The 13,065-nt window shown below is 34.1% G+C and overlaps 1 protein-coding gene across 1 annotated transcript in view; it reads left to right on the top strand.

The window, feature by feature from the left end:
• Vps8 (VPS8 subunit of CORVET complex) overlaps positions 1-13,065 on the top strand; it is a 252,174-nt gene that overhangs the window by 19,341 nt on the left and 219,768 nt on the right. The window contains exons 4-7 of the mRNA XM_046462585.2: positions 1,796-1,926; positions 3,839-3,932; positions 8,070-8,102; positions 9,252-9,306. Coding sequence (XP_046318541.1) covers positions 1,796-1,926; positions 3,839-3,932; positions 8,070-8,102; positions 9,252-9,306 — 313 coding nt within the window. The remainder of the gene's footprint in view (positions 1-1,795; positions 1,927-3,838; positions 3,933-8,069; positions 8,103-9,251; positions 9,307-13,065) is intronic.

Raw genomic sequence — 13,065 nt, 5'->3', positions numbered from 1 at the left:
ATCAAGGGGAGAGAAATTTTTAAGAAGTAGGGAATGGTCAACAAGGTTAAATAGTGCTGGAGGACAAGAATCTGCTAACTGAAAATAGGCAAGTAGAATTGACTATTACCTTCCTCAAGGTTAGTAATCAATAGCTTGGAATGAATAGAGAAAATGGGGATCAGATAAAGGAAAGGGAGGGGGTAGGAATAGGAAAGATAGTAGAATGAATCAAACATAACTTTACTCATATATGAATACACAACCAGTATAATTGCATATTATGTATGACCACAGATTGAGATCCTATTGGAATGGGTTGTACTTCATGTATGTATAATATGTCAAAATACACTCCACTATCATGTAACTCTAAAAACAACAAATAAAATTTTAAAAAAGAAAAAAAAAAGAAAATGGGGATCAATATAGATTGCTTTATCAAACACATTGATTGGAAACGTAAGGCAGAGGTGGATCTGCTGAAAGAGAAGAAGATAGGATTAGAACATTCTTCTTTAATATCTGTCACTCAGAATTAACTTGTACAAAACCAGCTCCTTATCCTGCTTTATCTGCTATTTGTGTGTTTTCTTATCTCAGTCTGTGGTCTCACTTTTTGCCTGTTGCTCAAGCTGGAAACCTTGGAATCCTGTTTGTGTTCCCACTTGCCTTTCCTTTCCCCACAATTAAATGGTAACCAAGGACTTTTGATTTTATCTCAGTGATGGCTCTTTCATCATTACCTCTCCTGATCTCTGCCACATTCCTAGGCTGGAATTTCCTTTCTTCCCTGACATTGCAGTGCCTTCTCACTGGTCCTTAGTAATCCCTGTGTCTCATTCTCTCCCTCTTACTTTATTCATTTTTCATACTGCCCCTTTTGTATCTAAAATATGGTTTCCATCATGTCTCTCCACTTCTTAAAATCTTAGTTGCCTTCCCACTGCCCTCTGTATTTAGCATACTAATTCATTAAATGAGTAATTATTATGTGTCGGGTGTTGTGTACTAGGCACTATGGGTACAGTGGTGAACAAGATAGACTTGGGGGGCTGGAGATGTGGCTCAAGTGGTAGCGCGCTCGCCTGGCATGCGTGCGGCCCGGGTTCGATCCTCAGCACCACATACAAACAAAGATGTTGTGTCCGCCAAATACTAAAAAATAAATATTAAAAAAAAAAAAAAAAAAAAAAAAAAAAAAAAAAAAAGATAGACTTGGGCCCTGCTGCCACTTAGCTTAATGGAATATAAGGCATTTTACAGTTTGGGTTTCAGCTTATCTTTCTAAGATCATCTCCAAGTTCTACTGTTTTCCAGCCATTTTGGGCTACTTCCTTTTCCATGGGCAAAAATTCATAGTATGAAATCATTGTGACTGCATATGCTTTTTCCTATCCAGAATGCTTTTCTTCTGTTTGTCATATTTCTTATGGTAGACTAAAGTCAGGTGATATTTATTATCTTTTAATTAGCCAATGGCTGTTGGTTAATTAGTAAAACATTTGTTCAGGTTTGAATTTGAAGAAGTACTTTGCAGTTAATATCAACCTGCATTACTGTTCCTGCTTCTTCTTGCTATAAGAAAGAAGTTTTTGGTATTAACTTTTTGTAGAGAGTGATATCTATGTGGAGTTGAAATTTAATTCAGGTAGTTCTGTTCTGTGCCTCTCTGGTGAATAAGAATGTGTGGAATGGAGATGAAAAGTATAAGTAAGTATTTGAATGCTTTGGAAAAACCCATTAATGCCTATCTGACTTGTTTCATAGAATATTTTGAATTTTGAATGTGTTGTTCTTTCTTCTTCCAATTTAGACTGATGATGAAGATGAGTCTTTTGTTCTTGAGGATCCTACATTGCTAAACATTGATACTATTGATTCTCATTCCTATGATACTTCATCTGTGGCAAGCTCAGATAGTGGTGACAGGACCAACTTAAAAAGGTAAATATTCATGTAAAATCATACTTACGAATGGTTGAAATATTTGGTCATTTAAAATGTCACTTTCTGGGCTGGGGATGTGGCTCAAGCGGTAGCTCGCTCGCCTGGCATGCGTGGGCCCGGGTTCAATCCTCAGCACCACATACAAACAAAGATGTTGTGCCCTCCGAAAAACTAAAAAATAAATATTAAAAAATTCTCTCTCTCTCTCTCTTTTTAAAAAAAAATAAAATAAAATGTCAGTTTCTTTTTATAGTTTAGCATGGTCTGTTGAAGCCCTATATGGGAAGTAGAAGGTCCATCTGTATGGGAATAATATGCTTATTAGATCCAAAAAAGTGGGTGCTATGACATGTTATTTGAACCTTTAATAAAAAGCCTTGTTAATAGCCAGAGACTCCCAGCAAAAAGTAGAGCTCTTGAAAGGAGTACAAATGAAACATGGCACAGTATTTGTATTGGAAACATGGAACTTGGTCTACCTTGTCTCCCTTCTGATTCCTGCACTCGACTGCTGCCCTCATTCTCTAAGGGCAGCTTTTAGCATTCTTCATTCCCTTGGAGTGGGTTCAGAGAAGAATCACAAAGATGATTAAAGATCTGGGGAAAAGATTTCTAACTCTAAATAATTTCATTTTTGGCTGCTTTTCACCTTGCAAATTCTTGGAGAAAACATGAAAAGGAAAAAGAAGTGGAAATGCATAATATAAATACTTTATTGAATTCATGTGTAACTTTAATGTTGATAAAATTAGCTGTGTATTTCTTCTCCTTAAATTTGCCCTGTCTCAGTCCTATCTTCTTTAGGTTGTTGTTTCTTATGGGGTAGGGACCATTGCTGGATATGTTCACCTGTTCATCACTCTGTACTATAAATAGACAAGTGTTTTTGATGATTTATTACCTGCTTAAATGATGTCATTTTATTGTCTGTGCAATAAATTCAGAAGCTATTGTGTGACACCATTGTGGACTCTGCTTACTATTCTGAGCTCATCTCTGAGCTCTCCCTCTTCAGCCACCTGGTCCATGCTTGTTTGTACTTAGTGTTCCCAGGCATACTTTACACCTTTACATCTGTACATTTCTGCTTGTGCTTTTTTGCCCAACAGACTCACAGTCATTCAACAAGGCTAAAAGAGATGTTTTCTCTTTTCTACAGCTATCCCTCATATCCCCCAAATAAACAGATTAAACTCTTCTTCATTTGCATTTCCTACTACTGTATTCATATTTCTTGTCCATTTCATCCTGTAAGAGTTACTTGTCAGTTCCTCTGGCTAGGCTGAGGTCTTTGATGGTAGGAACTGTGACTTCCTTATTTTTGTATTCCCAGAGCATACTTTTAGTCATACAGAGTAGATACTCAATAATGTCTGGTAAATCACTTTTTGTATGATGATTAGTGGCTGTAAGTGAAAGGTGCCGTTAGCAGGAGCAACAGTGTGTAGTAATAAGTGAGGAATTGAGAAGGTGATTGGTTGAACAATGGGAATGGTGATCATGGACAGAAGAGCAATAAAGGAGAGAAGGTGTAGGAAGGCACGTGGAGGTAATAATGACATACAGAACAGGAGTGATCTGTAGGCAACCCTCTAGAGAACAGTAGGTGACTCATATTTGCTATAGTAGTTATGGAGGGCAAGGAGTGGTTTCAGTCAATGAAAAAGGAATGTTGATTTTATTCATTTTCCTGTTTGTGTTTTACTGAGGTTCAAGGTGGGTTTAGTATCCATTGTGATGTGAGACTGTTAGCTCTGTTTTAAAGAGGTAAAAAGAATCTAACAAATTATAGTGTTATTTTCTGCTTTTGTTATTTTTATGTGTTTTTTTTTTTTCTTTCAAAGCATTGGGACCTTGCCTTTTCAACTCATTCTTCTGTTCTTTCTTAAACATTTTTTTTTTTTTTAAGGAAAAAGAAATTACCTGATTCTTTTTCACTCCATGGATCAGTTATGCGACATTCACTTCTGAAGGGAATTTCTGCCCAGATAGTGTCTGCAGCTGTAAGTATTTTGTTCTTTTCCCCAGCTTTATAACCTGCAATGGCATAATGAAGTAGGAATGAGCATAAAATAAAGCACAGCTCTTCTCTTGGCTTGAGGCTTAAGAAAAATAGAATCTGGCTTTCATGGCTTTTGTGTGATTATTTTTGACTCCTAAGATATGAGTACACATTTTGACAAAGAAATTAGTACAGCCATGAAAATAAAGGTCTGCTCAGAGTAGTAGGTATACCCAAATGAAATATGGCCTCAAGCCTAAAAGAAACACTATCTGCCTTTTCTTTATATTCTTTTCTGGTTAGTTGCCATTTTGTGTGTTTGGTTGAAGTAGAGTTTTTAGTCTTTTCATATGGAGAAGTGATTGATCAGAATCTTTTTTAAAAAATATTTTTTTAGTTGTAGATGGATAGAATATCTTTATTTATTTATTTATTTTTATGTGGTGCTGAGGATTGAACCCAGTGCCTTACATATGCAAAGCAGGCACTCTGCCACTGAGCTACAGCCCCAGCCCTGATCAGAATCTTTTACAACCAAAATTTTTTTATTTGAATTCACAAGTCTTTTCATGTACTTATATCATTTATTCTTACAACTTGGAGAGCAGGTAACCTATGTCCTATTTTAAAAATGAGAAGATAGGCTTAGAAAGGTGATATTAACTTGTCTTACATCATTCCATTAGGATGTAGCAGAATGATTACTCAAAAATTGATGTTTCTGGCTCCAAGTTTAGGGCCTCTTATTGTGGAAAGGAAGTTGCATTGGTGAATGTGGCCATTGTATAATGACTAGAACAGAATATCTGGCCTTTTTCTTTTCTAGTGGTGCTGGGGATTGAACCCAAGGCCTTGTGCGTGCAAGGCAAGCACTCTACCAACTGAATTATATCTCCAGTCCCTATCTGGCCTTTTTTGAGAGTGCCAGGTTAATGTAAAAAATATTTAATAGTCTATCAAGACAGTAGATATTGATAAAACTTTCCTTTGACCTCAAAGCTCATACTTTTAAGTAATCTTTCAATTCTAGTTTTCTGAATTCAGTGTATATATAACAGTAATACTCATAATGACAGATTCATAACCCAAGAACTTTGATGTGGTTTTATGTTCTTTTCATGGAGTTTAATTGCTATTTTACATATTCAGTTTGAATGAGAAATAAAGGTTTTGAGGGCTGGCTGTAAGGTCAGTGGTAGAGCACTTGCCTAACATGCATGAATTCCTGGTTCTATCCCTGCACTGGAAAAGAATAAATAAAATAAATAAAAAAATACAGGTTTTGACCTTTCAAGAGGGTAAGGGGTTGTTACAAGAGTGGCATTATGACTCCAAAATTCTGTACAATTTTCAGGTTTATCAGAGAAAGTTCTTAGTGCAGACTCCAAAAAAAAAAAAAAAAGAAAGGTGTTCACTCTGGGCAACTGGTGTATCCTGACCCAGTTTCTAAATCATGAGGTCAGTTTAGAGAGATGGTCAAGCAATGGAGGAAAGCTGGGGGATTGTCCTCCTTTTTTAGGTGGAGAGTAACTCATATTTGCCAGAATAGGAACCACCTGTTGAGGATTACATTTCCATGACGTTTTCTGAATTTAATCCTTATGTAGGTGATGAAATTCATTCCTTTCAAAATCAAGATGAACCAGAACAGTCATTTGACCCACCTGTGCAGTTTTAAAAATATTTTGAATAATGGAGACTGAACTAAAACTCAGACACTGAGCAATGATTAGATAAATCTGTTATTTAAAAGGGTTTCTCCTCCCTCTTAAAGAGGAGGGGGAAATTCTAATAAATCCCAGAGTGTTTGCATTCTGTTCTTATTTCATTGCTATGGCTGAGCTCCTTTGGTATGTTAAAATGAAAACTGCTTTTCCTTTGACAGTCATCATATGGTGCCTTCCTAATTTTGGATTACCAGCTCAATTTAAATTGCATGCTTTTCTGTGATGGTTGGTTTATTAACATGTAAAGCTAGTTATATTTTTGGGTATTTTTCCTGAAGAGTTGTTCAGTAGTGCCTTCAGCATGATGGTTAGTGATATTATCAGGCTGCTTTGAGTCTTGACTGTCATGGCTTTGGAGTTTAAGCATGAAAAACATTTAAGAGAGATGAAATTTTTGGAGTTGTGAACCTCATTCTTTAATTTTGGGATCCTTCTCAAAGTGATGTGACATGTCTATACTTAAAATTAATTCAGAGTAACCTTTTTTTAAAATATATTTTTTTTTAGTTGTAGATGGACACAATACCTTTCCTTATTTATATGTGGTACTGAGGATCTAACCCACACAGCGCCAAGTCTTCACTCTATCACTGAGCTACAACCCCAGCCCCTCAAAGTAACCTTTTAAGGTTTTTTTGAATCATTTTGATGATTAATCTTAAGATACTGTAGATATCTTAGTGTAGTGTATTTTTAGAAATATGTCCAGTACATAAGAATCTCCTGAGGTGCTTTTTAAAATGAAGATTCCTGGGTATCACTTTAGATCTACTGAATTGTAATCTAGCAGCATAGTATATGGTTCTGCATTTTAACAGGCATTCCAGGTGATTGTATTGCAGGTCTGGCTTTTGAGAACCACTACTCTAAGATGTTGCAGCACCAGTACTAAAATTCTGTAATCTCTAAAATGCTTCCCACATCTGTGCTTTTTAGCTTTTGAAGTCAGATGACTTCTGATTTCATTATTCAGGTTCCATTTTGAATAATAGCTTATGCTTTTCATCTGCTGTCTCTTCTTTTTCTCTGTCTCAGGCACAAATCAATCATATATTAAATTTTTATTGCATATTTTTTAATTGTAAGTCATTATGCTTTACACCCACACACCCATCATACCCCTACCTGGTATATGCTTCTCTCTAGAACACTGAATCCAGCAACATTGGTGATTGTTGTTTCTCATGTTTCCATGCACTGAAGTTTCTTAGGTTATTTCCCGGGAAGTTCTTCAAAATTAGGTAATAGATTCTGCCTTCTGAGATATTATAGTAACTAATTGACCATATTGACAGGGTCAGACAAAACAGTTGTTGAAATGATGTAAAGAGCCTGCCCTGGAGGCTGAGTTTGAGACATAGTTCTAACACTTACTGAGGAGCCTTGGGCAAGACAGTTAAGCTCTTTGAAACTTATTCTCTTAATTTAGAAAATCAGAATAATACTGACTCTTCTATCTCTCCAAATTTGAGAAACAGTGTAAATGTTTGTGAAATCCACTTGCTTCTACAGTGCTGTATCATTGCAAGCTGTTACTATTCAAAACTAAGTATCAAATAAATACTCTTTTATTTATATCATTCTTTACATTAATTCTCAGGACAACTAACTGAGATAAATAAGGTAGTATTTAGTATTTCTTTGAACAGGAGAAGTCAACAAAACCCAGAAAAGTTAGGGGACTTTTCCACAGTCAGAATTAGTGGTAAGGAACTGAACTAGCCCTTAAGTGTTTTACCTTTTTATGCTTAAGAACTGAATGTACACTGCTGGGGTTTTACTTAAGGGTTAGTAGGTAATCTGCTGGGTAGGAAACCCCTACTTCAAAGTAGAATGTCTTGAGCACGTTTTCTTTTTGCTGCTGTTATTTAATTTTTTTTTTTTTCAGTACTAGGGATTGATCCCAGGGTTGGTTTACCATGGAGCCATATCCCCAGCCCTGCCCTTCACCCACCCTTGCTAAATAGGGTCTTGCTAAGTTGCTAGTACTGACCTTGAACTTGAGATCCTTCTGAGTTCCTGTGATCACAGAAGTGTGCCACCAACTCTGGCTTCCCTTTTCTTCAGTCTTCATAGACTCCTATCATTTTGGCTCCTTAGTACTTATAGTTTTTACACTATAGAAACAGAACCTCTTTCCTGTCTTTTTCGTTTCCATTTATAATCAGTACCCTTCCTGAAGCATCTGTTACAGTTAGTAAAATAAGATAATCCACTCTCGTGCTCTTCCGATTTTGTTGATAATATACAGCTTTTGTCATTTCTCTTAACTAAGGGTAAAAATAAAGATTCTACCTTTTGTCTGAATTAATTTGGATTAAAATATATGTAAAGAGGGAGCCTTATACTTTTTTCTAGATTAAGAAGAGAATATCTTTTCAAATACTATTTTTTTTTTAAATTTTATTTAGGACAAAGTAGATGCTGGCTTGCCTACAGCAATTGTAAGTATACTTTAAACCTTTTAAAGTAAACTTTTTATTAGATTGGGGTTTCTTGATTTATAATGCTCAAAGTTTTTACATAAAATATTATGATATGATAATAAATTCCTAAGTCATTTACTCCCAGTAATCAGGTTTAAAATTTGTCCATGTTGAATGTTTTATTTTTTTCTAATTGTTACTTTTTGTTATTTAAAAACAATAACAAAAAGTTATTTTATTTTATTTTTTTGCAGTACTAGGGATTGAAACCCGGGGAGCTTTACCATGGAGCACCCCTGTTTGTTTGAGAAACAGATAATTGAACAATGATTAGCCTTTTCCAGGTTTATTTGTATGTAGTATCACCCTACTTTTCTGTGATCTGGCCTGTTGTGATTTGTTAGAAAACAGCATTCAGTGAACTCACTTTGTGGTAAATAGTACATTTAACAGCTTTGGACTCCAGTGCCAAGTCTGCCAAATAGTAAATCTGTGGGGGTCATTGTGGAGAATGGGGGATGTTGAAAAGCACACTAATGTGCCCTTTTCTTAGTCCTGTGGCTGGCTGGTTTGAGTGTGTGTGTGTGTGTGTGTGTGTGTGTGTGTGTGTTAGTTATTGGGGATTGAACCCAGGACTTCATGCTTGCTAAATAAGTGCTCTACCATTGAGCTACATCCCCAGCCCTCCTCTGACTTTCTCATTAGTTGGTTGCTTGGTGAGGAAATGGGCTAAGATTTGAACATTTCTGGTGCCCTTTGGCTCCTGTGGATAAAGTAGACAAAAGTGCTCTCATCCCTTCCCTACACTTTATAAGAAGCTCTTGCTTGAGTTGAATAAGTGCTTCTTTCTTTGTCTGGATCCTGATATTTTTTGACTCTTTTTAAAAAGTGGCTTTAAAGATAGATAAGTGGCATGTTGTTGCCTATAATATTGAACAAATGAAATTTTGATAGTGTTTCCCTTAGAGTAAATTTAGAAGTATTCTCAGAAATAAAATGTCCTGAGATTCATTTCCCATTCTGCCTCCTAGATGAAATTCTTGTTATTTATAATAGTTGGTATATCATCTGGTGCCTAGAGGAAGGCAGGCCAACAAATTCAACTCTGATTATTTCAAGATCTTTGATGTAATATTTTTAAAATGTAATCTTCCTTTTTGTTTTCAGGCAGTGTCCAGTTTGATAGCCGTGGGTACATCTCATGGATTGGCTTTAATATTTGGTAAACTTTCTAAGTACTTTTTTACTTTTAAATATTAAGAATCCTTTAGGGTTTTATGTTCCTTAATCACATAGTCATAGTGGACTTCATTTTCATGAACAAAACCAGAAAAACATAAAATTAGCAGTCAATATTTTTATAGTTAAAAATTGCTGAATGTAGTGGTTCATGCCTGTAATCCTTGCTACTTAGGAGCCTGAGGCAGGAGGATAGCTGGTTCAAGGCCAGCCTGGCCATCACAGCAAGACTTTCATCTCAAAAAATACGTACATATATTTATAGTTAAAAATTGCTTGATTCACAGCTTCATTTTGCTACCCATTGCAAGTTTTTTCTTTATGAATTTATAAGCTATCTTTTTATTTTATTTTATTTTTTTACTTCCTATAGACTTAGACAAAAAAGAATAAAGTTGCAAGGAACTTTGCCTCGCCATCTTGTCTATCTCCAGTTGATGGTGGTGACGGTGATTTTTTTATTCTAAATCATATTCCAGTTATGGGTGTTTTAAAAGATTTTGAGGGAAAGGAATTCCCCAGGATTTCCCATTTTCTGTTACTCACTGACAATAAGTTTGGTTTTATTTCCTTTGTAAATCCCTCTAAACTGAATTTTTTTTTTTTGCCCATAATTACATTGTTGGTTGAGAAGAGAATATGGGTAGTTTTATTTTTATAGAAGTTAGTTGTATTTTAAATTTTTTTCTATTTGAGACTTAAATCAGTTTTATTAGTTCTTTTTTTCCTATTTAAAAGCCATTAGATAATATTTTTCTGGCCTTTTTCACTAATCTTTTCTAGATTCTAGAGTTCTTTTGCTTCTCTTAAATGGAAAACCCAATGATACTGGATTTAGTAAGGAACATTTGATAAGGATTAATTTATAGAACTGTAATTTGATCTCAGTGGAGCCTTGCATCTTTGTATGAATGATACTAGTTATTTTCTGTTGTCTTTGAACAATTCGACTTTCTACTTATTATGCCAAAAACTTTATTTAATATGTATTTGTAAGTACTTTTTTACTTTTAAATATTAAAAATCCTTTAGGGATTCTTTTTAATGATGATTGATTTAAATAACAGTTATATTGCTTGGGGATCAGAAGGATAGAAACAAAAATGTAATTTCCTTGAAAGGATTTGAGAGTTAATTCTTTAAATAATACTTTTTTTCTTACTACATAGTTGATATATATGCAGAGGGGAAAATTTAGAAAATATAGATGAGCAAAAATTTAGATGAGCAAAAATACCAACTATTTCTATTCTTCAGAAATAGTTCCTAACATTTCTGTATAACCTTCTAGTCTTTTCTTTATACGTGTGTGTGTGTGTGTGTGTGTGTGTACATCCCCAAATGGAATCATGTTATTATCTACTTTTTGGTATAGAGGACATCTTTCCATGCAATTATATATTAATTTCATATATGGTTGTGTGTATGTTTATGTATATATATATATGTGTATATATATATACACACACACACATATGTATATATATACATATATAAATACATAAGTATATATATATACATATATATATATATATATATATATATATATATATATAAAACATGATTCTAAATGGGTATATTGTATTTTTTGAATGGGTGTATCAAAATGTACTTACTTAGCCTTCTTCTTTCATAAGACATTTGGTTGTTTCTAAACAGTGCTATGACAAACATCTTTATTTCTGCATTTTTGTGCTATGATCACTTCCTTAGGTCAAATTCCTAATAGTTGAATTGCTTGAGCCAGGACATGAGCATTAGTGTCTTGTGATAAGTATTATCCAACTGCCTTTTGGAAAAGGTTTTCCAGTGTGGTTTTGTATCAGGTATAAGAGTTTTTGTTTTTTTTCTGTGGGGGTATAGTTGATATTAGATCAATATACTTTTGGGAAAGAATCTCACAGGGTCTTGTAGTTCAGTCTTCTTATTTTTCATGTAAGGTAATTGAGGACCAGAGAGTTTAAGTGAGAAGCACAGAGCCAAATTCAGAATCAGATAACACAAAATCCTAGCTCAGTGCATTTCCCATTATTTCAAGCAGTCATCTTGTTTTGAGAGGAAGAGGAGGCAAATTCTAAGATATGAAGAGAAAAATAGAAAAAACTAAGGTGCTTAAGGATAGAATATAATTTATATATTTATCTATCAGCAGAACGGATGTTGATTTCTTTGTTTCCACTTACCAATACTCATTTTTTTCCTCAACTCGGTGTGCTTTTAACATCCCTTCTTTATCACGAGTTTGTACAGATATGTGACTGCTTATAATCAAACCCATGTGGAGCTTATTGCAAACAAATTAAAATGAATACTTTCAAAACTAACAGAGGAGAAGAATACATTATCTTTTGATACTGTCTCCTTCATTTCCTTGGGCCTGCTTCTTGGTTTTCTTAGATCCCCAGCAGCTTTCTTATAGATATGATGAAATAGTAATGTTTTATTACAGTCTCATAGGAAAGTGTGCCAAAGAGAACATTTTGAGAAGGAGTCATAGTATAGTATTCTGGTTTGAGCTTTGGGTTTTAATAGTATAGTTAATAAATTTTACTTATTATTGTTTGTAGGAAGCAGATGTTTGGACTATGCTTTTAACAAATGGATTAAAATATGCTTGAAAGCCGAGGAACAAATAGCAGACACTATGAAGTGTCTAGACAAGAGATCTGGGTTAGAGCTGATCTTTTAAAAATATCTTTGTTGATCATAGAAGTAAGTAGAGCAGGAAGAACTATATTTGTTCAAGTACCATTAGAGCTTCTTTGAAATAGAGGCCTGATTCATTAAAATAGTAATTGTTATAGTTTCTTAAACTTTATATGTTGTGTGTATTCTTATGGAATTATAATAGATATATAGCATTTTTTGTGTATCTTGGTTCTTAATTTAATGAAGATGTTTTCTTATCATCCTTTCTTTTCCATTCTTTTGATTGTTAGTGTACTTTAGTAGATTATCTTTTTGAAATTGTTTTCATTTCTAACTAAAATATAGGCTTTCTTATTACTTACTTTACTTAGTATTTACTTATTACTCTGCTATAATTTGAATATTATGCATTTTCTCTTTTCCCAGAACCAGTACCTGAATATAATCATAATATAATCAAATGATAGAGACATCATTTAATCACATTTAATATCATTCTCACAATTAACTAAAGGTTGTCACACCTTAAAAATTTACCTGCATTTTCTCTGACCTTTTGAACTGATTTCTTTTTTTCTCTCTTTTGGTCTTTTCTTCATGGATTCAAAAGGAAAAGGTATAGTAAATTTGGTTTGCATGAGTGGTTCTTTTGACCTTTCAATGCTGAAGGAGAATACTATCAATTAGAGTTGATGCCCTCTTCTGGATAAAAAATAAATAGCTAATTGAAAAATTGATTAGAGCCAGGAATTGTGAAAAACTATAAATGCATGTGTACCTTCGGTGATTTATTTTAACTGAAAATATGTTTCCATTTTTTTCTAATCTTTTGATATAGTCCAAAGCATTTTCTTTGAGTTTATATTTGCCAGTGGAGGTCTGCAGCACCTTTTTTGTCATAAACTTCATCAATAATGGGTCATGTAAAGCTGAGGCTCCTGTGAATCAATCCATGAGTACAAAATTCTACATTATAACAAAACTTTTCTTCATCGTTTACTGTTACCTGTCAACACCCTATTTCATAAAAGTTTTGTAAAGCAACTTAACCTTTACCAAGTTTTCCTGAAACATTCACTTAATGTTCATGGAA

Source organism: Marmota monax, unplaced genomic scaffold (assembly GCF_021218885.2).
Source record: "Marmota monax isolate L192 unplaced genomic scaffold, Marmota_monax_Labrador192_F-V1.1 WCK01_AAM20220418_F8-fsc00100, whole genome shotgun sequence".
In the NCBI taxonomy this organism is placed as follows: Eukaryota; Metazoa; Chordata; class Mammalia; order Rodentia; family Sciuridae; genus Marmota; species Marmota monax.
The sequence above is the reverse complement of the archived record's forward strand: the minus strand, read 5'-3'. Positions and strand labels throughout refer to the sequence as shown.